General features: G+C 42.3%; 1 protein-coding gene across 2 annotated transcripts in view; it reads left to right on the forward strand.

The window, feature by feature from the left end:
• Positions 1–26,042, forward strand: part of SATB2 (SATB homeobox 2) — a 121,587-nt gene that overhangs the window by 84,794 nt on the left and 10,751 nt on the right. For both annotated transcript variants that reach the window (XM_081919612.1, XM_081919613.1), the window contains one exon: positions 14,919–15,116. In XM_081919612.1, the coding sequence (XP_081775738.1) occupies positions 14,919–15,116 (198 nt within the window). The remainder of the gene's footprint in view (positions 1–14,918; positions 15,117–26,042) is intronic.

Below are 26,042 nucleotides of genomic sequence, written 5' to 3' on the forward strand. Positions count from 1 at the left end.
ACTGGTGATCAGCTCTACATGTATTCAACACTTTCTCATTTTTGCCAGACATGCAGGGGCATGTGCAAATGGGAGGCCATGAGATAGGACTGAAACACACGGTCTGCTTCCCCTCTGGGTTATAACAGGATAACAATAAAGGTCTACCACCAGATTGCGTGTGGCTACCATATGTTGCCTGGTGCAGAGCACATTGGGGGCTGATGCAAGGGGAGGAGGGGTCCAAGTGTGTGGCCGGAGGTGGATGCATAGCCTTCCCTTCTGGCCACGCATTTCCTGGCAGGAAGCCAGGCACTCTCTCGGCCAGTCAGGAGGTAAGACTTGGGCAGGTACTGGGACTGTCACCTTCCTTTGAAGGGGTGCGGCGCCCGGTGCCCAGCCTCTTGTCCTGCATGGATCTGATCGTCACTGGATCACCTGCCCTCCTGCCCCTTTTATATTTGTATGTGTGCTTCAGCCTGATGGTGAGCAAGCTGAACTGTGTATGGGCATTGCTATGGATTACTCAGTTGCTGTATTTGGGGCCAAGGGGGAGTTTTGCCTGCAGACAGATTGACCCGTCTACAGGTTTTTGCCTGCCTCATAGCAAACACAACAACTTGGGCATTTAAGGCAGTGGGTAGTATCCTTTTAACACCAGGGTACCCCTTTAAAGGGGCAGAGCTGTCTGGGAGCCCAAACAGGGGGCCACAGTACCCCTTCCATGAGGAGGCACTGGCAGGAAAGTCACATTTGTAATAACTTTTTTATTCAAAATTAAAACAAAACATATTATCCAGAAACATGTCATCCTTATTCCCCCCCATTTTTCCTCCCTCCCCCTCCCTCCCTCGACTTCCCTCAGTTCCAGTCTTTGATTTCTATAAAAATGCTGTTTTCTGCATGTTGCACAGTTGTATAGATCCTCAAACTATTTAGCTGGTTATTATCAATAAAAAGTTTGTGAATGTTTATTCAAAGCCAGCCAAGGAGTCCAGTTCGCTTTGTTGCATCTTCAAATACTTTGTAAAGGGTTCCCATTCATCTCTAAAGTCACAGTTATCCTTGACCATAACTTGTATGTCAGTTTTGCCAGTTCTGCATAGTCCATCAATTTTTATTGCCATGATTCTTTAGTTGGGGTTTCTTCAGTCTTCCTTCCTTGTGCTATTAAAACTCTCACGGCCGTTGTTGCATACATGAACTGGATTATAGGCAGAGGATTGAGGATAATTTAAGGAGCAACAACACAAGACAGATGTGGCAGGGGATTCAGCATATTACCAACTACAAACCTAACCTTGGTGCTGTCGACGGTGACCCTTTGCTGGCGGACCCTTTGCTGGCGGAGGAGCTTAACCTCTTCTTTGCTCGCTTCGAGAAGGAGCCACCTGAGACGCTGGTATTACAGCCACCAGCCCATAGGGGCCCCTCATTCACTGTAGAGGAGCATGAGGTGAGACAGGTATTGAGGATGGTGAATCCGAGGAAGGCTGCTGGACCTGATGGCATCACTGGAAAGGTGTTGAAGGGCTGTGCGGATCAGCTGGCGAGGGTCTTTACTAAGATCTTCAACAAGTCCTTACACCAGTCTATTGTCCCACCCTGCCTGAAGTCGTCAACTATTGTTCCTCTGCCAAAAAAATCCACAATCAGTAGTTTGAATGACTACAGACCAGTTGCACTGACTCCAATCATCATGAAGTGTTTTGAGAAACTGGTGCGCCGTCACATTATTTCCTGTCTTCCATCAACTTTTGACAACTACCAGTTTGCATACAGGGCAAATAGATCCACAGAAGACGCTATCACCACCACTCTCCATGCTGCTCTGTCCCATCTGGAGCTGCCGGGGAGTTATGTGAGGCTGCTGTTTGTGGATTTTAGCTCTGCTTTTAACACTATCCTCCCCCATAGACTGGTGTCCAAGCTAGAGGCGATTGGACTCTCCAACTCCACCTGTCTCTGGGTTTTGGATTTTTTGTCAGAACGTTCTCAGAGGGTTAGAGTAGGGTCACATATGTCCACAGCCCTTAGCCTTAACACCGGCTCACCACAGGGTTGTGTGTTGAGTCCCCTGCTCTATACTCTCTATACGTATGACTGTACAGCCATCTATTCCAGCAACAAAATCATCAAGTTTGCTGATGACACTACGGTGGTGGGGCTCATTTCAGGAGGGGATGAGTCCGCCTATCGGGACGAGGTGGAGCGGCTCTGTGTTTGGTGTGGAGAGAACAATCTGGCTCTTAATACGGCTAAGACCAAGGAATTGGTGGTGGATTACAGGAAAAAAAAGGCGGACATTCAGCCCTTGTATATCAACGGGGAACGGGTGGAGAGGGTGGCGGAATTCAGGTTTTTGGGAGTGACTATCGATCAGGGCATGACTTGGAGCGCAAATACCACTGCTCTGGTGAAGAAGGCCCAGCAGAGAATTTATTTCCTCAGACTTTTAAAGAAGAACAATCTGAGTGAGAGACTGCTGGTGTCCTTCTACCGAGGCTCCATAGAGAGCATTCTCACATACTGTATTTGTGCTTGGTTCTCCAGTTGTACACCTAGGGAGAGGAAGGTGCTCCAGAAGGTCATAACCATAGCCCAAAGGATTATTGGTCATCCTTTCCCATCTTTGGAAGAACTGTACGGTTCCCGTTGTCTTAGGAAAGCAAACAACATCCTGCAGGATTCATCTCACCCGGGATACAGTCTGTTTGCACTACTGCCTTCTGGCAGGAGATATAGAAACATCAAGTCAAGGACAAATAGACTGAAAAATAGTTTCTATCCAAGAGCTGTGGCCTTTTTGAATGCTGTAACTCGATAGTGTGACCTGGGAGTTTGATGGGTGTGGGTGTGGCTGGAATGTGGTTTGTTTGGTTGTTGTTGTTGTTTTGCTTTTGTTGTTTTAAGGGATGGCATCCAATTTCGTTGCACATGTGCAATGTTGCACTTGTGTAATGACAATAAAGAATCTATTCTATTCTATTCTAAAAGAAAAGATAGGAAAAAGAGAGCTTTTGAGCTATTTTTAATGAAATTTGCCAAAATCTACACTTCCGACATGGACTGCCATGCACCTGGATTTTCCTGGACATTTCAGCGATTTTCAGCTTTTTAAGAGGGCCAAATACCAGCTATGTCTGGGAAATTCCAGATGTATGGCACCCCTACTCATTCACTTGTTGATAGTCTCATCAAGTGTGCAGTTCCTTCTCAATGTCAGCTACTGCTCTTGCCCTCAAAGAGTCTATCCACTAAATCACAGTGTGATGAAAACTTAAAATGGCCAGTCTCTTATGATGATTCATATCATGTGGCTATGGCTGTCATCTACATCCTTAACTAGAACAAGAAGATAAAGTAAAGAATTCAAGGAATAGTTTGGCAAAACTGGTGATTAAATTCCCACAAACATTACGGTAGAGAATGTTGCAGTTCAAAGATAATAGGAATAATAGAGCAAAGCCAGCTTGTCAAGGTTTCATTAAGCTTCATGGCAGAACTTGCCATTATAGCCATTTTTCTAGCCATTCAGGTTTCTTCACTGGGTTATTTTAAATAATAATGAGCTTTATTTTAATCAAGATTATTTTAATCAAGAAAAGAACAAGTTCAGAAACCTGGCTCATTTTCTACTGCTGTAGATTCCCAGTCACATGAAGAGAGTTAATCACTACTGAACATTTGTTTTAAAGACCTTTGCATGGGTACAATTAGAAAGTAATCTTTATGTGGTTAATAGCATGATTCTAGTCTCTTTAAAAACATACATCACACATTGCCTTTTTTGTCACAGATGCTGACATTTTCTGCACTGAAGATGTGGGTGAGGAAATATCCTTTTACATATATTTGAGTAGAGATTTTTTTGAATCATTTTCACTAAAATCTCTTCATTTGCCTACTCACGTATTTGCTGGTATCCCTGCAAAATGTCAGTGCAGATACATTCAATTCCTTAAAAAAATAAGAATATGAAATGAACCAAGCTGCTGCTCAAGGCCAGTTAATTGACTTAGGTTGCAATCCTAACTCCACTTATTTCTTTTTAAAATTATACCCTGTTTTTCACCATATAGGTCTCAAAGTGCCTTGTAACAATAAAAATATACAATATGCAAAATTTAAAACATTAATTAAATCTCTAAAATTTAACATCTCAATAATGTAAGATCTCATTTTTATTTTTATTTTTAAATGTAGAACCATCTGAAAAGCTTTCAGGGGGCAAAAGCCTCCTGACCAGGCCATTGAAACTCAGTAGGAATGTTGCCTAACTTTTTGTGAGAGGGAGTTCTATAGCAGGGGTTGGCAAGGTTTACCTTGCCTGGGCCGGTTCACTCCAGTGAAGATCCCTCTGTGGGCCAGATCGTGCGCACGTGCACCTGCCATTTCCGGCATCTGCGCAGACGCGATTTTCGGCATCACGGAAGCGAGTCCCCATGCCGTGCTGGTTTAGCGCATCATGCGGGGGACTCGCCAAGCAGGTGGCTCAGTTCCGGGGTGGCTCGGGGGCCACTTAAACGACCCCTGTGGGCCGCTTGTGGCTCATGGGCCTTAGGTTGCCGACCCCTGTTCTATAGCACAACTCCTTGTTGACATGAGTTGAGATTCTGGCCCATAGGGAACCACTATTATTGCTCCCCTGACAATCTCACTGATTGATTTGGGGTGTACAGGGTAAATTGGTTGTTAAGGTATCCTGGGCCCAAGTGATTCAGGGCTCTGTACACTAGTATAAGAACCTTAAACCTGGCCTGGTAGCAGACAAGAAGCCAGTGCAGGTCTTCTGACGCTAGTGTCATGTGTTGGTGTTTGGTTGTTCTCTGGAAGTAAGCTCCATTAAATTTATTAGGAGTTATTTTTGAGTAGACATGGTTAGGGTTAAGACACTTTCTTCCATGCAGATGTCAGAGCTTGAGCGGTGGTAAGTATAATTTCAATATAAATTACCCTGGGCAGCTTATTCCCTGCTTCCATTATGAACATTAATACATGGATAGAACATTGTCAGTGGTCTTAAAATCAATGCCCTTCAGCTTTCTAATAACACAGCAGTTACTGTAATAAAATCTAGCTTTCTTCTGCCAATAATTCTAGCCTCAATGTGTTTGAACATACAAAGTTCAAATCATTTCTGTATCTCTCTTGTGCTACTTACATTAATATGTGAAATATATATTTTATCTAGAGGCATTTGTGATTCATATGAGCATCCTGATCAATGCAGGTTCTACACCTGTCTTTCAAACACCTCCTCTGCTGTCTGTTCCACTTGGTCAAAATTTGGTGCAAAAAAGCTGTCAACCTAGCAGAGCACTTTTAGGATGTGTGTGCTGAACAGTGTCCTTGAACCACCCGTCCTTTTTGTCTCAGTCTTTTTGGTGTCACTGGCAAAGTTTTGTGTTTTTTCTCTTTGATGCCTCCACAAATGCAGGAAGAGATACCTTTTATCGCTCCTCTTTCCTTAGTTAGCAGAAAGACTTGGGTGGGGAGTTACAGATAGGTAGCCGTGTTGGTCTGCCATAGTCAAAACAAAAAAAAATCTTTCCAGTAGCACCTTTCCAGTGTATCTGAAGAAGTGTGCATGCACACGAAAGCTCATACCAAGAACTAACTTAGTTGGTCTTTAAGGTGCTACTGGAAAGATTTTTTTTTGGTTTGGGTGGGGAGGTCTGTGTTAATGCCCACTGTACTACCTTTCCAAGCCCTGGATACTGGATCAAAGCAGGCATGACTTGTAGTCCTCAGCAGCATTTGGAGCAATGCCCTCACCTCACCAGCTTTTTGGCAACCCGTTTTGTGTTGTTGAAGACCCTTCTGGCTCACTGCACTTTAGCTGAAAGCAACGCACTGAGTTTCATCTACACCCACCCACAAAATTTTACCTTCCTTGACTGATGCTTCAGGGCATAGCAGTGTATCCTCACAACCAAACAAGCTTAAGGGAAAAAAAATATGGTACTTCTCACAAAGAAGTACCCACACAAGAAGAAGCAAAAGGAAACCTGTTCTTATTGTGCTTTTGCACCATGCGCTTAATTCAAAAAGCAGGAAACCCCCATAAGCTAATATTGGGACTGTGAACTATCGAGAGTTGATGAGAGCTGTGTGGGTTTGCCTGGATAACAATGGCATTTCCAGGACACAGAAAATGAATGTCTGGATATGCCCTAATACATAATGAATAAACCTACAAGGCAAGTGTACCTGATCCTATTCTGTTCACATGGAATATTTTGTGGAGTTTCTGTATGTATGAATCCTTTTAACAACCGTTTTGATAGCGTTTTTTGGTTGACCGCTACTGCTGACCTAAATATGACAGAAGTAAAAAGGTCAGCTGGCTAAACAGGATCAATGATATGGGAATGAGCTTCATTTCTTTCTTCATCTACCTCCCTTTTCCTCTAGGGGGTTCCTTGTACATCATGCCTCAAATGCTTTTGTTTATTGAGCAGCCAAAAGTTTAGTTACCCTGCAGATTCTTTTGCTTTTTGCCTTGGGAAATACATTTGATTGGAGTTAGAGAAGTTTTAAAGTAGGACATCTATATGATACTTCCAAATTGCTAATGCTAATCCATCCACATTATTTAATACAGTTTAAGAGACTTGGTAGCATTCTTTATACAAATATGCAGGATTGCATGCAAAACATAATTACAAACTGAATTCCTTGCTACCATCACTACAGCCTTTCTTTACTGTACCTTGGGATACCTTGGGATAAATACGCTTCAGGATAAGTGTTTTCGGGTTGCACTCCGTGGCGACCCGGAAGTAACGGAGAGTGTTACTTCCGGGTTTCGCCACTCGCACATGTGCAGATGGTCAAAATGACATCACGTGCATGCGTGGAAGCGGTAAAACGCAACTCGCGCACACGCAGATGCGTCTTACGTTCTGTTCAGGATGTGAACGAGGCTCCAAAACGGATCCCGATTGCATCCCGAGATACCACTGTGCAAGAGTCACAGCTCTTTATTTGTGGCAATTGTCTTTTCCTTTCCATAGAATATTTGAATGAGATCATGGAGTCAGGTTTTGCTATCCACTGTTTTATTGTGTTTACATTAGTAACCCTGTTACACAGTGTCATTGTTTGTAATCAAAAACATATATATATTGTAAACATTAAAACAGATTACATATGACATGCTAGAACCCACACCCAACCTGTCATGATGGTTGATTATGCTTGCATCCCACTCTTTCTTAGGAAGGCTCTGAGGACCTGGAGTGGGTTTCTCAATGGTCTCCCACCCAGACACTGATTACAACTGCCCCTGCTTTCGCTCCGGCATCAGATGAGAGCCAGTGTGGTGTAGTGGTTAAGAGCGGTAGTCTCGTAATCTAGTGAACCGGGTTCGCATCTCTGCTCCTCCACATTCAGCTGCTGGGTGACCTTGGGCCAGTCACACTTCTTTGAAGTCTCTCAGCCTCACTCACCTCACTGGCTGCTTTGAGACTCCTTCGGGTAGTGATAAAGCGGGATATCAAATCCAAACTCTTCTTCTTCTTCTTCAGATGTTCTGTAATTTGATTCTACCCACTAAAAACCATCCTGAATTAGGATGATTTTAAAATAGTGCTTCAGTATGTAATAAATTCACCTGTCAATCATCTAATTAAATAATTCAATAAATTATTTGATTAGAAAAGGGTAAGCCTATTTAAAAAAAATCAAGCAGCCTATTTGATTTTTTTCAAGACTATTTTTAAAAAATAAATATCAAATATCAAAATTGTGAGTTCTAGGCACTATCTTAGAAAAGAAATAGGGCAATCCTAAAGGGGGTCAGAGAGCAGGGGATCCACTGCTGAGCCTGAAGGGGTGCCAATTTGCACTGGCCAGGGTGGAAGGGATCAGATTTTCCCTTCCCTTTTCACTACACCAGATCCAGTATGACATAGCAGAGAGGTCTCAGGTTTGAGCCACTTGGTTTTTTGGGGGAGGTGTCTGCAGGGCTAGTATCCTGCAGATCCTGCCCCAACCTTGCCCCAAACTCCCCATTTCAAGGCTTGAGACTTCTTATAGGAGAACCACTAGCAGGACAAGCAGATGCTGCAGCTCCTTTCCATTAGGCCAGAGAAGATGACATAATGCGTCTGGTGGTAGAGGAATTAGGGGTTAGGCGTACACTCAAATCCTCCATTTTCTCATATACAGGAGTGCCTATTCTAACATGCTACATGTGAAGCATCTAAAAAAATTGTTTTCTCCTGTTCAAAACTTGTTTTTACTTGTGGGCAAATTTTATACAGATTTGATGGATGAATGATTCATATGAGTTTTCACCAGTCAATAAATCCCATTGAATGTAGTAGGTCTTCTGCACAGGCCTGGTCTGTAAGATTTCTTTAATCAGGTGACCGTCCTTTACTCAGGTGACAATGCTTCCAAAAGAAGCTTAGGTTTATACGTGGTGGGTGTTCAGAAGAAAAATATTGTTAGGAATGTGCTTTGCGTTGGTTTTGGAGGTCATAGTAGGTCCTTGGACAGGAAGTCGTTTCAGGGATGTTGTTTCAAGAAGTTGTAAGCCAAAGGGAGCAGAAAGCCTGTTTGGATACTGGAAGGCTATCCCAATCTAGGAACATTTATAGCTGGCGAACCAGCCTAAGCTGGGACTAAGAACTGCTAGCTACAGAAGCCGCTTGAGACTCCAGTAACTAGTTGGAATCCAGGAGTATACCCAGACTACAAACCTGTTCCTTCACGGAGAGGCAACCTCTCCCAGGACGGGTTGTGTGCCTAATTCCTGGGCACAGGAACCATCAATCTGCAGCACTTCTGTCTTATCAGGATACAGCTCAGTTTATTAGCCCCCACATGACAGACACACGGCAATAGAGCACACTTTTTACAGCAATCTTGACGTTTCTTACTGGACTTATTTGCATAGGAGAGATGCTGAGTGACGGAACTGGGCCACTAAGGGATCAAGTATGTTTACGAGTGGGATGTCTAATAACAGCCTAATTCTATATACAGTAAGGTCTCTCCTTCTTCCGGAGGGGAGGTGTTGTAAGCGGGAGGCGATTCCCACGTCACGCAGGGGGCGTTCTGCCCCCTGTCCCATTCACAAGGCTGGTGGGCCACGCCCCCGGTTGAGCACCCAACTGGGGGGCTTGGTGGGGGTGTGGTTTGCTGCTCAAGTGCAGCCACACCAGCCATTCTGCCCATTGTGCTCACCTTTTCGTATCAAGTCACCCACCCACCACTCCCTTTAGGGCTTAGCTTTTCTCTTGACCTTGCTATGGACCTATGGTTTGTCGCCCAGGTTGCCCAGGGGGCCTGGTAGGAATTTTTTCCAACTGGCAAATTGGCACCGGCCTTTTGGTTTTTTTCCGCCTACTTCGTCACGTTCTTGGTATTGGGCAGTTAGGCATTGGAATGTGTTGTTGGTGTGTGGAAGGGCTAGGTGTGGCCATCACCTACCCCTTTGATTTTGGATATTCCATTAAAGGAATCCGGCGGTCGTGGATCCTGTCCGATGCCTGTGTGTCGGAGGGCCATGGCACGACCCTTGGTGACATCAGGGGAGAGTTTATAGTTGTATTAGCATCAACAGGCTCCACCTTCTGGTGGTTAACCCCTCTTCAGACTCATCCCTCTCCGAGTGGGTGGAGTCAAATCTTCTGTGGTCCAATGCCTAAGCCAATACCTTCTCACATGGTGTAATCAATAAAGTTGTGGCCTTTTCTTGCCCATTAACCTTATACACTGTGTCCACATGTCTTTATTCCACCAAGTGGGGATCGGGCCGTCAAATCACAACCTGTCTTTCCTAAAACAATGTCACCAGGAACATTAGCCAAAAGCCTAAAATCAACACGAATGCTTCCATTCCAGAGAAATTCTGTACTGTATCAGCATTTCCTTGCATGTAAGCAATTCTCTTGGAATGCTCAATAAAAACACACATGGACTCCCTCTGCTATCACCTCCCTGAATAACCCCCCTCCACACAACTTGAGGGTTTAAACAAAAAGAAAAAAAAGAAAAGGGAGATTTATTTATTAATAATTCATGAGTTCTCATCGAACATGCACGAAGCAACGGTGCTATTCAATAGAGAATACTGTCATCTGTCACTGTTTTATTTGACATTTACACTTTTTTTTTTTGCTTGGTACTGCAAAACTTTCTTGGATGGCACGCTAAGATTATTTAAATAGAAAACAACAACAACAGCAGAGTGCACACACTTTCTTACCTGGTGGTTTCTGTTTGTTTGGGCATTGTGTATGTTGATGAGATGGGACTTGTGGTAGCATAGGGTTCTCTCAAATATTAGCCATGTTGAAAGCTAAAATCTGTTGTTCAGTGGAGCTGAATATATAGTCCTGGATGGATGAGTGAAAGACAGTTTGGGTAAATAGATGGAGGGCGAGGACAACAGTGACTAAAAGATTTGTTGTAGATAAGTGTACAAGTCGGCTGTGAAACAGAGAGAAAACAAGTAATAGCTGTTGTGAAAGAAACTGACACAAATGAATTGCCAGTGCTGATGCCAAATAAATATTTATAAATGGCATCAGAGGGAGGCCCAGTAGTATAAAATTGCAAGCATGAAGAGGGCATTTAGCACAATGACATTACGGAGTTAGGAAGGCTTAGCAATTTCTTGCTAATATTAGACTCATGAAAATCTTTCTGCTCTGTAGGTTAGTTATTATTTATAAAAATCGCAGAACCAGCTGATACATTCATAAGCTAATTATTGTAGCAGCTGGGTATACATGGTGCAATATGTCTGAGGCTGTGAAGTATCACAGATTTCTTGGGACCTGCTGTGGTGTGTGTGCCATAGGAGGCTAGATCCCTTAATCTGATCAGCCAAGCAAAGAGTTTCTGGGGAAACTGGATTAATATTTCCCTAAATAACAGGAATGTGATTCACCTTCAGAACTGAGCTCTGCTAAACATGCCATTAGCTTACGTCCACTGGGGAATTGAGACGTTCTCAGGTGTCCTAAGGATGGGATCTTTGCCTGGTAGCTTCCCTTGCCAGAAATTAATTTGGTTTGCTCATATCTGCACACATGGTCACACTGCAGTCTAGTTTTCTCCTTAATAGCTCCACGGTCAAGACCTTGCAAGTTGCTTGGCAAATTGAGCACTATGCTTCCTAAAGACTAATGGCAGAGAGCACATAGACCATAATGAGGCCTATAGTGTCAGGCTAAGTGACTGTAATGAGTGCAGATTATAGCAGTGCTTATCAATCAAATGCAGCTGACTGTTGTGTGAGGCATTCCAAGATCACAAGCAAAAATGGTAGCAGTAAGTTATCACAGGTCTCTTTTCAAATGGAGCCTTCTCTTAATATAACTGCCTGCTCTGACAGATCAGTAGGTCTTTGGGTTTAGATCACTCAGAACGTTGACTTTGAACAGGTGTGGGATTTTACTTACCCTTTAAAAAGTTTCTTTAAGGTTGTAAGTCTCTCTTACAGTTTCCCTTGGGATGTTTTAACCATACCTGCTTTAAACATCTGAAAGTGTGCAGTTGGAGACTTACTCTGATCAGTAAAATTGATGGAGAAATAGCAGCTTCTCCCCCCACCACAGATGGTTTATTTTACATTTCAAAAATTATTTCCTTCGTACTGCGGAACCCCTGAGAAAACACTTTAGAGCCGAGAATTTTGTTCTTGTTTGTTTGTTTTAAATTGTTATTAAAGAGGTACACAGGATTTGGGGGTGTGGGCAAGAGAATATTGGTAGAAAATCAGCCATCAGCTGATTCTATGGTTAGCAACATACCAACTAAAATACCAAATGCAGATATTTATTCCAAGCAAATAATTAGATATCTCCTTTTCATACCCCCCCCCCCCGCAGCTTATTGCAAGAAAAGATCGGGTCTGCACAAATGTGGCCTCTCACTTGTAAAAACAAGGCAGTGTTGTGTTACAGATTAGTTTATAAATCCCCAGTGGCTTCACAGTTCAGTGCCTACAGCTGCTGCAGATGGGCCTGGGTTTTTGTCTCTTCGCTGTGCTGCAGCCGGCAGTTGAAGGAGAAAATGGAATGATCAGGTTATTAACATGTAGGCCGTGAGGAAGAGGCTGCACAATGAGAACAGCTGGTGTTGCTGTCTTGGCTGATGCAGCGGAGATAATCAAATCTTGCCTCCCCCCCCTTTCCTTTCCCTTTTCCTTTTTTTTTGGGTAAAGGCAGAAGACACAGTGGAGAGTTAGACAAACAACGATGTGATATCATATGAGGTCTCTTTAATAGCACCTTGCATCAGGTTGTTACACCAAATGTTTCAATTCCTTTTTTGGCTTGTGAAAAGCCTTTCTAGTCAGGTCCCTTCATACACAGTTTTGAAAAAAGACATATTTAACCTTAAGAAAACAAGATCCAGCTCGAAATATTAAATTGACACAACCCCATTGAAATTGCTCAGGCCCCATGGATTTTAACAGGATGGAGATATGGTTAGTTCAGTGTTTAGACAATCCAGACAATCACTTGAGATGATGGGCTGTAGAACTGTCGAAATATTTTACTTAATGAAAGTTAGGAAATGCATGTTTTGTATGTTGCTTCATTATTATGTTGAATTTACTCTCATAAAGCCACAAGAAAGGGATGATTCAGTCATTGCTATGCAAGGTTGCCTACAGGTGTTAACAAAGATTTTTTTTTGCATCAAAGTTTACAGATGTTCTGTGTATTTAAAAAACCATTCAATATAATTGCACTTTCTCTATACACGTAAGTGGATAAAGGTGAGAAAGTTTGTCACCTATTAACAAGTAGTGTCTTTCTGCCCTATGGGTTACATTAATCATTTCTTATAATGGTATTGGAGAGACAATGGGGTCAAACCGTTGCATTAGCAGCACCAAAGTGACCTTGATGGGGTACATGCCTGGGCAGTGTGTATGAAAGTCCTGGGCAGAAAACAATATCCTCCAACCTCACTGAAGTGGTCGAAAGGAAAACAGAGCAATACATTTGGCACCAACTTGGCTGAAGGAGTTGCTGGAAAGAGGCATACAAGGTTCCATCCAACCATCTTAGGGACTCTACTCCTTTGCCTTTTCTTCTCTTGAAGATATCCCACAAGGCAGCGGAGGTTTAGGATCAAAGTTTTCCTTCTCTTAGATGGGCTACCTTCCCAGATTGATGAACCCCACCTGCCCCTCACTTCCCTCTACAGCAGGCATAGGCAAACTTGGCCCTCCAGACGTTTGGGGACTACACCTCCCATGATCCCTAGCTAACAGGACCAGTGGTCAGGGATGATGGGAATTGTAGTCTCAAAACATCTGGAGGGCTGAATTTGCCTATGCCTGCTCTATAGCATATGCAGGAACTGCCTTCTTGACTGTTAGACCCTTAGTTGGTCTCGTCCTTTCAATCCACCAAAGCCTGTCTTCGCATGCAGAGGAAGTCTCTAACTCACTGAGGGTTTGAGACCCATCAGTTACTCTCGAAGCCATTCCCAGGGTGTGGCCGCTGTCTCATGCTGACAGTTTCTAAGAGCCACAGGTGAAAGCTGAGTGCTGAGTAGGGACCAAAGGTGGACAAACTACCCCAAAAGGAGCCAGATGTGTCCTCCACCAGAGGTACTACCCCTCCCTACACCTCATATAAGGGCATAGGCAGTAATCAAACTGTTGGTTATTATAGGGAGGTTCTGTTCATGATTTCCCAATAAAATACATGTAAATCCATCAAAAATTACAGTAGGTGAATCTGAGGTAGAGGTGGGAGTAGATTGCCTGCTTCAGTGTCTTCTAAGCTTTTTCTTCACTTAGCTATGTAGGGGTTCCCAAGAAACTCTACAAAATATCCTGGCAATCATAGTTCCAGGCAACTTCCTAAATTCTTTAAAGATTTTGAATGCAGGGTCTACTGCTTTCCAGGTCTATTTCTTTTTTTCTAGTTATTCACCGTAACACAGGCATACTCTCCCTGTGTCTCTCCTTTGTGCTTTTCCAAACTGTTTGCAGGGCAGTAGGAGAAATTAGTTTGGTTCACTTTTGAATACAAATTCATCAAATTTGCCCTTCCTGAATCAATATGCAAGCAAAACACACCTCTCCTTGGAAATTTGTACATTAATGAAATTTGCAATGCAGTTATCCGACAATAGAGTGCATATTGCAGGCAGCAATACATTCAGAGATGTTTATTAGGATAAATGCATATCATTTAAAAATAAAGAATACGAAATCACAAACTGATACAGAAATGGAGTGAACTTTAGATTGGAAAATGATAAAATGAGAAACCAAAATTGACAAAGTTGTTCATCCTTAGCTGTCTGTCTGGTAATGATCAGTACTGCATAGAATGCAGGTTTCCTCTCTGATTGTTTTAGGACTTTCTCTCAATGAGTCTCCCTTCTTGGATTCTGCCTGGGTGCCAAGTTCCCTCATATCAGTCCATGAAACCACAGATGCATGCAGACACACTCATAACTGGTGTAGTCAATATATATCATGTTTTTTTTCTCCCTCATCTAGCACAAGGAAGATTTGTGTGAATGAGATTTCACACTGGGTGATTCAGTATCAGACATGCATGGAAGTGCCACAAGCTGCCTCTATTGTCCAGTAGAGCAAGAATAAGGGCTCCCATCTGGGTCAAAACTTGAAGCGTCCTGAACTATTAGAAAAAGGTCAAAATTTGCCATTAGCAAACATATCACAAGTGCACGATATGTATGTACTAGGTAACTTGGAAGATGTTATGCAGCAGGATTATACCGGTAATTACCAAACTGGTGAATCAGTTTGTAATGATTCTGAGCACTATAATGTGAGCTATGCTAAATAGGTAGCAAGTATTGGAAGTGGCACGTGTGATAAATCATAGCAGCACAATAAAATAAGCAGTCCCTTCAACCATTATGTCGTTCACCAGTTTACTAGTACTTAAAACGTCCGCTATTTTAACTTTCCACTGCAGGGTTGGCTGTGTGAGCTGCTCCGTTGGAAGGAAAATCCAAGTCCAGAGAACCGTACACTTTGGGAAAATCTGTGCACCATCCGGCGCTTCCTGAATCTTCCACAGCATGAGAGGGATGTGATCTATGAAGAGGAATCCAGACATCATCACAGTGAACGTATGCAGCATGTAGTCCAGCTTACCCCTGAGCCTGTGCAGGTCAGTGCTCTAACTGTCCATTTTAAAATGATTATTTGTCCCACGTCAACTAGTAAAAGAATGAAAAAAAACAAATGGTTCCAGCATCTTCCAGATCTAGAAGCACAAAACTTCCAGTGTCTTTTTCAGGGAAAAGATTCCTGGATTGCCTTAGGGATCCAGATAGCGATGTTAGAAGCAGGTGTGTTTGTGTATTCATGAGCCTGTGTTCTCTTTCAAAGAGACCTAGCTTGAGACAACAGTATTTTAGAGTTATGTCTTTGCATTGGTACCTGGGTCGCTGTCCAGTGTCTTTTTAATGTATTCTTCTGGCACAATTCATTAGACTAATGATGAGAAAGTGGCACTGCTCCCTTTTATATTTTCAAATTCAGTTTCCAAGTTTTGAAATCACCATGCAGTAGGAGCAGGGTACGTGATGGGATGTGAAGAAGTTTGTCTTCCTCCTCTTCCTCCTCCTTTTTCTCTTTAAAGAAATGTTTTTTAAATTCAATTCTATGTTTTTCATACGTTTAAGGAAGGGTTGGTAAGGTGTCTGTTCCTTTAACCCATATTTAATCACAGCTGGCTACTAAATAGAAATTTGATTTCAAATAAAAATTACCAGTCTTGAAAGTAGGCTCTAGTAACCGATGTAGGTGGCCTTTTGGCACTAGTGTTTTTTTAATGGTTGACCTTGATAATTTAGCCTACTTTTGAAACTCTTCAAGCACATTACTTTTCTGCATAGTGTGTGTAGTTTCTAGTGACACGTTACACTGCATTGCAATGTGATGCATTTGTATTTGTCAGCAAGTTACAAAGCCTTGAATTAATTATTTATTACAATCAAAATATGAAAAATGAAGAAAAATAACTGGAACCAGCTGGCAGCTATAAATAGCAAAACTCCGGAGACTCTCCAACACAGTTGAAACATTCGATCTGTGTTTTGGGGATGCTGCACTTAAGGTATTGTTGTGCCTATCTGATAAGCCTCCTGCGTTCTGTTAACCTGATGCTAAATCGTGATATTGGTTTGGCAGTGACAATCTCTATTACACAATTAACCAGAAATAATCAGTGACAACCAGTATCAAATGCACAAAATTGATGTCATCACACTCATGCTCATTGGGGTTTGTACGTGACAGTAAATGCATTTAATCCAACTATTTTCTTTGTTCAAGCTAATATTAATTCTTCCCAAATGTTGCTGTGCTTAGATTGTTCTGTCACTGGGATGCATGGGTTTTCAGTAACTGCTGTACTGTTAAAGAAGTCCATTAAGCAACATGTCTTATTAATATGCAGAGATGTTTTGTCTTTTCCCTTCTTTTCTTCATATACTTGCAGTAATCCAAATTTTAGAAACTATGTGTAGCTGTTTTATTTTAATTGATATCACAATTCAAGTTGAATAATGAATGCCAAAGATAAGGAGGAAGACTGCTACAATAAATGATAAAGTTAGTATAACAGTAACAATTGCAATCAATGTATGTTTTGTGTCTTTCATTATGTAATAACGTTTGTGTTTCATGGTTTCAAGCATCTTAAAGGTAAAGGAAAAGGTACCCCTGACCGTTAGGTCCAGACGCGGATGACTCTGGGGTTGTGAGCTCATCTCGCTCTATAAGCTGAGGGAGCTGGCGTTTGTCCGCAGAAAGCTTCTGGGTCATATGGCCAGCATGACTAAACCGCTTCTGGTGAACCAGAGCGGCGCACGGAAGCACCGTTTACCATCCCACCAGAGCAGTACCTATTTATCTACTTGCACTTTGACGTGCTTTCAAACTGCTAGGTGGGCAGGAGCTGGGACTGAGCAATGGGAGCTCACCCTGTCGCGGGGATTTGAACCGCCAACCTTCTGATCAGCAAGTCCTAGGCTCAGTGGTTTAGACCACAGCGCCACCCGCACCCCTCCTTCAGGCTTCTTAGAACTTTCTTAATTGAGATCATCTATCTAAAGGGATGAATACTATCACTGAGAAGGAGCAACACACCCTTTCCTCTACCATGATTAACAGCTCTAATCCCCACTCAATTGAATACTAAGACAATGGAGATAGGGCATTAACTTTACCAGTTCCAGCACTGAGACTGGTGAAGTTGCTTTAACCTGTTGCTGACTCTTAGTCTTAGTGCCAGTCTTAGTGCTGAGGCTGCAGAAGCAAAAATTTGCCACTAGAAGTTCTGTGATCCCTAACTCTGTTAATGCTGATATAAGGTAAAAATAATTCTCAAAACGAACTACTTTAAAACGCTTTTTAATTTGAAGATATTAAGAACACCTGAACATTGCCTTTACGGTTCACATTTCCTGGTATGGTAGCTCTTGGTGGTAGGCATTTTTATACAGTGTGCATATCAAGAGCGCTTCTCAGCCAAAGGAGAGTATTTAAGTATTTATTGTGAAAGGTAACACTTACAGTCACTTCTACAGCTCTGGATATCTATGGACACCAACATAATGGCTAGGCAGCTATTCCCAGGTCCACACACTGTGGAGCAGTTACAGCAGCTGGACCACTTCCCCTCCACCAGTTTATGTACCTTCCCCTGGTGGGCTGCATGCAAAAAAACATATGCAGAAGTTGTGCCTAAAATCAGGATTATTCATCTAAGTTTCATAGACTTTCTGTAATTTCTTCATGGCATTAAAGGGATAGAGAAAAATGCTTAAATAATCCTCAGTCCTTATTTTCAGTCAAATTACGATTTTAAAGCAGTGTGTAAGATGTCCAATCTACAAAGCACATAAGGCAGGTGGGCAAAACATTATGGTGAAAATATTATTTTACTTGGTAATAACCAACCTTAGTCATAATCAGAACTGACTCACTTAAGGAAATGGACTTAAGTAACTTAAATCCATTTATTTCAATGTGCCTAAGTATGACTTAGTTTATTTATTTTAAAAACTTTTATCCTGCCATTCATCCAAAGACACGAGCAGGTTGCAACAATAAAACAGACAAAAACAATAACATTTGCTCTTTAGACCTGGAAAGCTACAGAAGTCTCAGCATGTGTTCATTTGTATTAGAATTGTAAAATACTTTTTAAAAGTACAATGCAGGAAACTATTATATAGTTAAAACTTAGAGGAAAAGCCTAGGCAACAGATTAAGTTCTAATTAAAGGCAGAGTACATTCAGTTTAATGTTGTCTAATATTTTCCAGTATGTATGACTCATTCTTGAGGGTTAGGGAGATATAAATATCCTTTCCCCCAAAGGATCGTCCTGTCGTAAGTTCCAACTTGCCCAGCATGACCCCTACCTTTAAAAAGTTATTCATTTGCCTCCCCAAATTTTTGTTTGATTAGTAATATGCAACCAAAGTACATTGTCAATATTGGTTACAGTTTTAATGCCACTTAATTGAATGGTCCATCTTAAAGCTTTTGAGAGAGGGCATTTGAGGCCTCAAAAAATAAAGCTATTTTAATGAAAGTGTGTAAAATTAAGTCAAATGCTTGAAGTGAAATAGTTGCCTTCTGAGTTGTCATCTTTTTGAAAACTGATGCCTCACCACCTGGAGAAATGTATGGCTGTGCACTGTGGTTTTAGTTTTAATGAATGTTTGACCACTTTACTTTTTAATAAGCTCTATTTGGATGTTTCATGACAGTTTATAGAAGCTTAGAACCCTAGTTCCTAAAGCTTTGCACGCACTTTGATAAAACCAATAAGCTACACACAACAGGCAATGAGGCCTTTTATATTTGAATCTAAAATATCCAGTAGAGTTTCTTATGATAGATAGTTATTACAATTGCAGTGGAAAGCCACTGAAATTTTACTGTTGAAGCCAAACCTACCTATCACGCCATTTCAGCTGTTTTTGTTTAACATTCATGCCTAATGTGGCTAGAACTTGCTTCAGATTTTTATTAAGACTTACGTTTGCAACTTCCATTATAATCGTACTATAACTTACATTGGGAAGAGGAGAAACTTCCTTAGTTATGTATTATACTTAATTAATTATTGGAAAAGTATCTCAGATTGTTTTGCCAGTTTTGAACTCGTGCCTCCTCAACAAAACTCACAGAGAATTCTTTAAGATCCCTCTTTAACGTGCTGATCCCAAGCTATTTAAGACTTTAAAGGACAAACCCAGCACCTTATTTTTATGCTTGAGAAATGTACTGGTAACGAGTGCAAACTTTCCAGTGCTGTAATAATATGCTATTTGCAGCTTACTTGGGCAATTGCATTTTCAGCAGTTTCAATTTCCAAACAACATAGAAACTAATTTCTAGAGAAAGAAATGCCAGATCTGAAGCAGTCCAGGTCAGATCATATACTCTAATAACTGGATATTAATTGAGCAGAATCTTCCATAGGAATAGAAACAAGATCAGTAAGTCAGAAAACTAACACCAAAAATTGTGCATGATTTTTGTTATGCTCCTTAGCACAATGCAAAAATACAGATTGAGCTGCTGTCTTTGGGTTACATGGATCTGCTCTTACAACAAAATGGAGTAAACATCTGTTGGACACAGTTTCTGGGATGAGGGCAGAAAGTATTGAGCACAGTAGAAGGAACAAAGTAGTAAGTTTTCTGGGCCAGATCAACCATTTGGTTGAAAGGCACTGTATGATGATGATGGTGATTTTATTATTTATACCTCGCCCATCTGGCTGGATTTCCCCAGCCACTCTGGGCAGCTTACAGCATATCTAAAAACATAAAACATGTCGAATCTATTCTATATAGAATCTGTGTTCCTAGTTAGTAGAATGGGTTGACTGAAGTATAGTAGCTGCTTGGCTATTACCGTGTATTTCGCTCTATAGGGCGCACCCAACCATAGGATGCACCTTGTTTTAGAGAGGGAGAACAGGAAAAAAAAAATCCCCCTCTCTGCTCAGCGCCCCTTCAACGAAGTGGCAGGAGAAACGGAGCCCCTTCCATTTCTCCTCCCGCTTCACTGAAGGGGCGCTGCGCAGAGAGGAAAAACTGTGCAGCGCCTCTCCAGTGAAGCGAAGCCTGGAGAGCAAGAGGGATCGGTGTGCACCGACTCATCTCGCTCTCCAGGCTTCAGTGAAGGCAACCCGAAGCCTCTGGAGCACAGCGGGAGCTCCTGCTGCGCTCCAGAGGCTTCAGGCGGATATCCCCAAGCCTTTGGAGCACAGCGGGAACTCCTGCTTCAGGTGGCTATCCTTGAAGCCTGGAGAGCGAGAGGGGTTGGTGCACACCGACCCTTCTCGCTCTCCAGGCTTCAGTGAAAGCAACGCAAAGCCTCCGGAGCGCAGAGGGAGCGTTGCTATTGCTGAAGCCAAGGAGCCTGCATTCGCCCCATAAGACGCACACACATTTCCCCTTAATTTTTGGAGGGGAAAAAGTGTGTCCTGTAGAGTGAAAAATACGGTAATAATCTGATAAGCATGCTGGAAAGGCTTATTTATATTTGTGGAATTTTATTACTGTCAGTTCTAGGCCCAGTTCAAAGTGCTAGTTTCAATTTTAAAATCCCTAAAGGGCCTATGGCCAACATATCTCAAGAATCGCTTCTCCCTGTATCCGACTGCACACAAATAATATCCAAAGTAGAGTGTGTCATCAGGTGTTCCCTTACTATTGACTCCAGTGGGGCACAGCTCAGTGGTGAAGCATCCACTTTGCATGCAGAAGATCTCAAGACCAATCCCTGGCATCTCCAGGTAGAGCTGGGAGAGTTCCCTGCCTGCACCATGGAGAGCAGCTGCCAGTCCGTGTAGACAATACTGAGTTAGATGGACCAACCACTGTAGGGCAGCTTCCTGTGTTCCTGTGGAGGAAAATGATTATGCCAACCTCAGCTAAAAGAGTCTTTTTGGGAGTATATTGGGGGGGGGAAGGGGGCTTAGATCCCTGAGAAGGTGATCCACCCCTTCAGTGGCAGAACACCATCCACAGCTGCTGAACTTTCAGTGGACGTACCAGAATAAACCTTCTTATGACTTTAGGATTGCTCTATAATGCTGACGCATTATTGGGACGCGGGTGGCGCTGTGGGTTAAACCACAGAGCCTAGGGCTTGCTGATCAGAAGGTCGGCGGTTCGAATCCCTGCGACGGGGTGAGCTCCCATTGCTCGGTCCCAGCTCCTGCCAACCTAGCAGTTTGAAAGCATGTCAAAGTGCAAGTAGATAAATAGATACCGCTCCGGCAGAAGGTAAATGGCGTTTCCGTGTGCTGCTGTGGTTCGCCAGAAGCGGCTTAGTCATGCTGGCCACATGACCCGGAAGCTGTACGCTGGCTTCCTTGGCCAATAAAGCGAGATGAGCACCGCAACCCCAGAGTCGGTCACGACTGGACCTAATGGTGAGGGGTCCCTTTACCTTTTTATAATGCTGCAGTCCTGTACACATTGGGCATAAGTCACGCTGAATTCAGTGGGGTGTACTTCTGAGAAGAAATGCAGTGGATTGCATAGCACTATGAAGAGACGTGGAGAAATTCCCACACCGCCTTTTAAATATGTGTATAGACAGCCCACCAGCAGTTAAGTGCTAAGTAATTATTACTATTTATTATTTATTTTCCCTCCTACAAGCGGAAATAATTTTGTTTCATTTTGAAAGTGAAAAATGTTTTCCCTGTCACATTTGAAATTTTAATAGTCCTCAATAAATAAAATCATATCTAATAACATAACTGGTTTCACTTGGCACCGTGATCTAGATGCATTGCAGTTCTGGAAGCATAAATAGTTACAGCCTTCTAAAGCCCAGTTCCTATTTGCTAAATATACTTGGCTTGCTTTAAATTCCTCTGTGTGCAGTCATTAATACAATCCTCTTTGACAGCATTTAATTAAAGTGCTTTTCTCTATTCAATTCATTAAAAGTTTTCTTTATATAATACTTTTTTTAGACACTTGAATGCTAAGGACTTGAAGTCCTCTCTAAATAATTTCTCACTGTTTGTTGTAAATCGTTAATTAAATTTAACTTAGTGTCTGCTTGATGTTGGTAGGAGAAATGAAAAATCAGACAAACTTTTTATTTGTGAAAGTGATAAAGAGTGTGCTCCTGGCATTGGGCAAACGGGACAGATTAGGGATTCTGCTGGTTTACCATCCACCATGCTGCCCAGCAGTCTCCCTGCCTGAGCTGACAGCTTGTCTTGGAGGCAGTATTGAGGACTCCTAGCCTGCTTGTTTTGAGGGACTTCAGCATCCATGCCGAGGCAGCTTGCTCTAGGGTGGCTCAGCACTTCATGGCTGCTGTGATGACCATGGGGCTGTCCCAGCATGTCACCAGCCCAATTCAAGTGGCAGGCCACACTCTGGACCTTATTTTCTCTACTGGGCAGGAAGAGGGTGATCTGAAAGTGAGGGATATTGACATCCGTTCCTTGTCACGGTCAGATCACTTCCTGCTGAGATTTAAGCTTTCAGTGCCTTTTCCCCACCTCAGAGGCAGAGGACCTATTGGAATGGTCCACCCTTGGAGGCTATTTGATCCAAAGGGTCTACTGATGGCTTTGGGTGATTTTCTGGCCTGACTGCACTAGCTGTCAGTTAGTTTCCGGACCCAATTCAAAGTGCTGCTTTTGACCAATAAAGCTACAAATGGTTCAGGACTGCAATACCTCAAGGACTGCCTCTCCCCACATGCACTGACCCAAACTCTGCAGTCATCATCTGAGGCCCATCTCTGTGTGCCTCCTCCATGAGATGTCAGGGTGGCAACGCAAGAACAGGCCTTTTCTGTGATGGCTTCCCACTTGTGTCTTCTCGCAGAAGCTCACCTTAGTTACATATCTTTAGGCGACAGATGAAAACATTTCTCTGTAACCAGGGCTGATTAACATTCTATGGCCATTTAAATGTGTTTGTGGGAGGGGGTTATTGGCTTGTTTTTGTTTTATTATGTATTTTATGTTCTCATTTTGTATTTTTATGTTGTGAACCACCCTGTGATAAAGGGTGGTATACAAATTTAAATGATGATGATGATGTATGCAAGTGTTTGACTTACACAAACCTTTGTCACACTAAAAGAGCTAACAGAGAAAGGGAGGTTTATTAACTTATTTATGGGTTTATTGATAGCCTGAATCCAAAGAGACTTTTCATTGTAGTGGTAGAAATGGAAGCAGGTGTAGCAAGTATGGCAGAGTTATTCAGGATAACCTGAAGTGGCGCAATCTATGTAGCTTCATCCCACTTGTCATAAAAAAAATCCCAGCCTTCCCTAACTGTTCAAAAAGCTGGATTGAGCTAACGTGGTGGAGCCAAGAGCAGTTGGATGGCAATAATGTCTCTTCAGTGAAGAATCTGCAGCACAGGACAGTGGCAATTTATGTGGCAGCACTAGTTTACTAACTGACGCATCAGCTCACTAAACACACAGTTATGATATAAGAAGTGTTTGCACAACCTGTTGTTCTCTGCTTTGGGGAAAAAACTATTATGAGTTCAAATTCCCTATGAACATCTTAAACATATGATTGCTCTTCATGCACCCAATACACCAGAAGGGAAACTGTCAGCTTGACAGAAATTATTATAAGTAAGACCTACTTGTTTGTGAATTAAAAATGTCCATGTGCAATGATTTGTGATCTTGAGGACTGCTGGCAGCATTCATATACCAGCAGTTATGACATTTTACGTGGTATGTTAGGTATATTGCACACAATGTTCAGTATGTTCAGTTTAGGTGTATTCTGAATAAGTTATCAAAGGTGCTGGATATCATTTTTGGAAATCCATGACATATTTTAAAGGAAAACAATCACAATACCATACATCGTCTGTTGAGCAAGGTGAATTATTAATCGGCATACTAAATTAGGACAGATATCTAAAGTAAATTTATGCTTTATGTAAATTATACAAAGATTTTAGGAAATAGTCCCAATCAGGTCATTTGGTCTGTGCATTTCAATTTCTGAAGTGTTTCACATTGTTCGTTATTTTTTCCATGTTTTAATAACCCAAAGAACTAATTTACATTAATTGTGAGGATTTTCATCATTTCATCATGGGCCTTAATATGTGAGGATTTGTTGGGCAAATGGGGGGAGGGGGATAGTTCACTATTAATACATTATTGACAGCTTAATGTCTTGGCACCTAGTCAGCCCATAAGGTATAATAAACAGGAAGCTGCCTGATGTGAGAGCAGTCAATAGTATATTCAATCAGAACCTTTCAGTTAATTGCTAGTTGACCTCGGAGATTTCCTTTAGTAAAATACTTTCCTTAGTTTAGACCTAGAAGAATCAGCAGGGAATTTAATACTTTGCTGAGATGTGAGAGAGTAGAGTTTGGTGCTTTGATTCATAGTCGTGAAATACATATAGCACAATAATTTCACAAGCTTTGAAAATGTTGCACACCTATAGCCTTTTTCAGTGCCTGCTGTTATTTGTCAGGTATTGAGACTTGCTAAAAAGGTAGATGGAAAAAGCCACAAATGACCTAAGACTGGAGAGGATTTATGCTGGAAAGGGGAGCTGAAACAGGACTACTGGGCAGGCAAGGGGACTAGGCAGAGTCAACATCATTCAAGGGAGTAAGACAAAGCAGGCAAGCAATGGAATGAAAAGCGAGGAGCTGAGAAACAATGGGTGCTAAAGGCAGGTATGTGAATTAAATTGCAATGCAAAGCCTTTCCTGCAGGGTTGGGAGGGGATTAAAAATACTGAGGATATGGTCCAAGGAATTAAGGGAATACAAAGTTGTTGAGTCTAGGCACTAAGAAGACTGCATATAGAATGAAAGGTCAGGGCTATGTTTTGTTGTAGGAAGAAAATATAAATAGCAAACCATCCTGCAAGTAAATAAATGACCATCTGATGCTCATGTACAACAAACACCTTATTTTATGGTAATGCATTGGGAATAATTCTGCCAGTTGTGTCTTCTCCTGGCACTCTGGCTTGGAATTCGTAAGGAGAGTAGTATGGACCAGAAAGAAGCATGTGGTGGCAGTGCATATATCGATTTTAATGCCCAGATGATTGTTTGAATTTAAGTTTCTAGCTATATGCACAAATGGTGCATGAAACAAATTCCCAAATATATCAGACCACTTCCCTCCACATTTTGTTAGACAACCTACCGTATTTTTCGCCCTGTAGGACACACTTTTCCCCCCTCCAAAAATGAAGGGAAAATGTGTGTGCATCCTATGGGGCGAATGCAGGCTTTCGCTGAAGCCTGGAGAGCGAGAGGGATCGGTGCGCACCGACCCCTCTCGCATTCCAGGCTTCGTGCAGTTCTGGGCTCCCACGGCTTGCGGAAAGTTGCCTGCATGCCGAAGCCTGGGGTGCACTGAGCTCAGCGCGCCCCAGGCTTCGAGCTTCGTGCAGCTCTCCGCAAGGCGTGGGAGCTGCCTGTTCGCGGAGAGCTGCTTGTTCTACGCCTGGGGAAAAAATAATTCCCCCCCCCCAAAAAAAAACTAGGTGCGCCTTATGGGCTGGTGCGTCCCATGGGGCGAAAAATACGGTGATTTGATCTATGGTAGCATTTCAAGCAGAATTTTAGATGCAAAATAGGGAGACTCTCAAGGCAAAGTCTGTGTGAATATGTGTACATTCTTATTTTCTGTCAAATTGTTGGCATCAGTAGAAACGAGGCAGGCAAATAACTACATTGAAAGGATGGTGGTTGATTCATGTGCATTTTGTGTAGTGGCTCATTTGGCCCAGAAAAGGAGAAGGAATGGGGAAATGATTAAGTACAGGAGGCAGAAAGTGGCTGCATGTAGACAAAGAAGTGCTTGATAACATAAATATGTTGTCCAAGAGCCAGTATTTTTATGTTTAGTTCAGATCTAACTATTCATAAGTTATGCGTTCAGCATGCACAAGAAACAAAGTCTGTGGCTGCCTAGTGTTTTAAGTACTCTACTTAGCTTCTCTAATTTTGGGGGCTGCATATCTTAATATGATCTAGATAATCTACAAAGGCAGGCAGGCAGGAAGCCACAAGGGC

Source organism: Podarcis melisellensis (genome assembly GCF_964234715.1).
Source record: "Podarcis melisellensis genome assembly, chromosome: 1".
Taxonomy (NCBI): Eukaryota; Metazoa; Chordata; class Lepidosauria; order Squamata; family Lacertidae; genus Podarcis; species Podarcis melisellensis.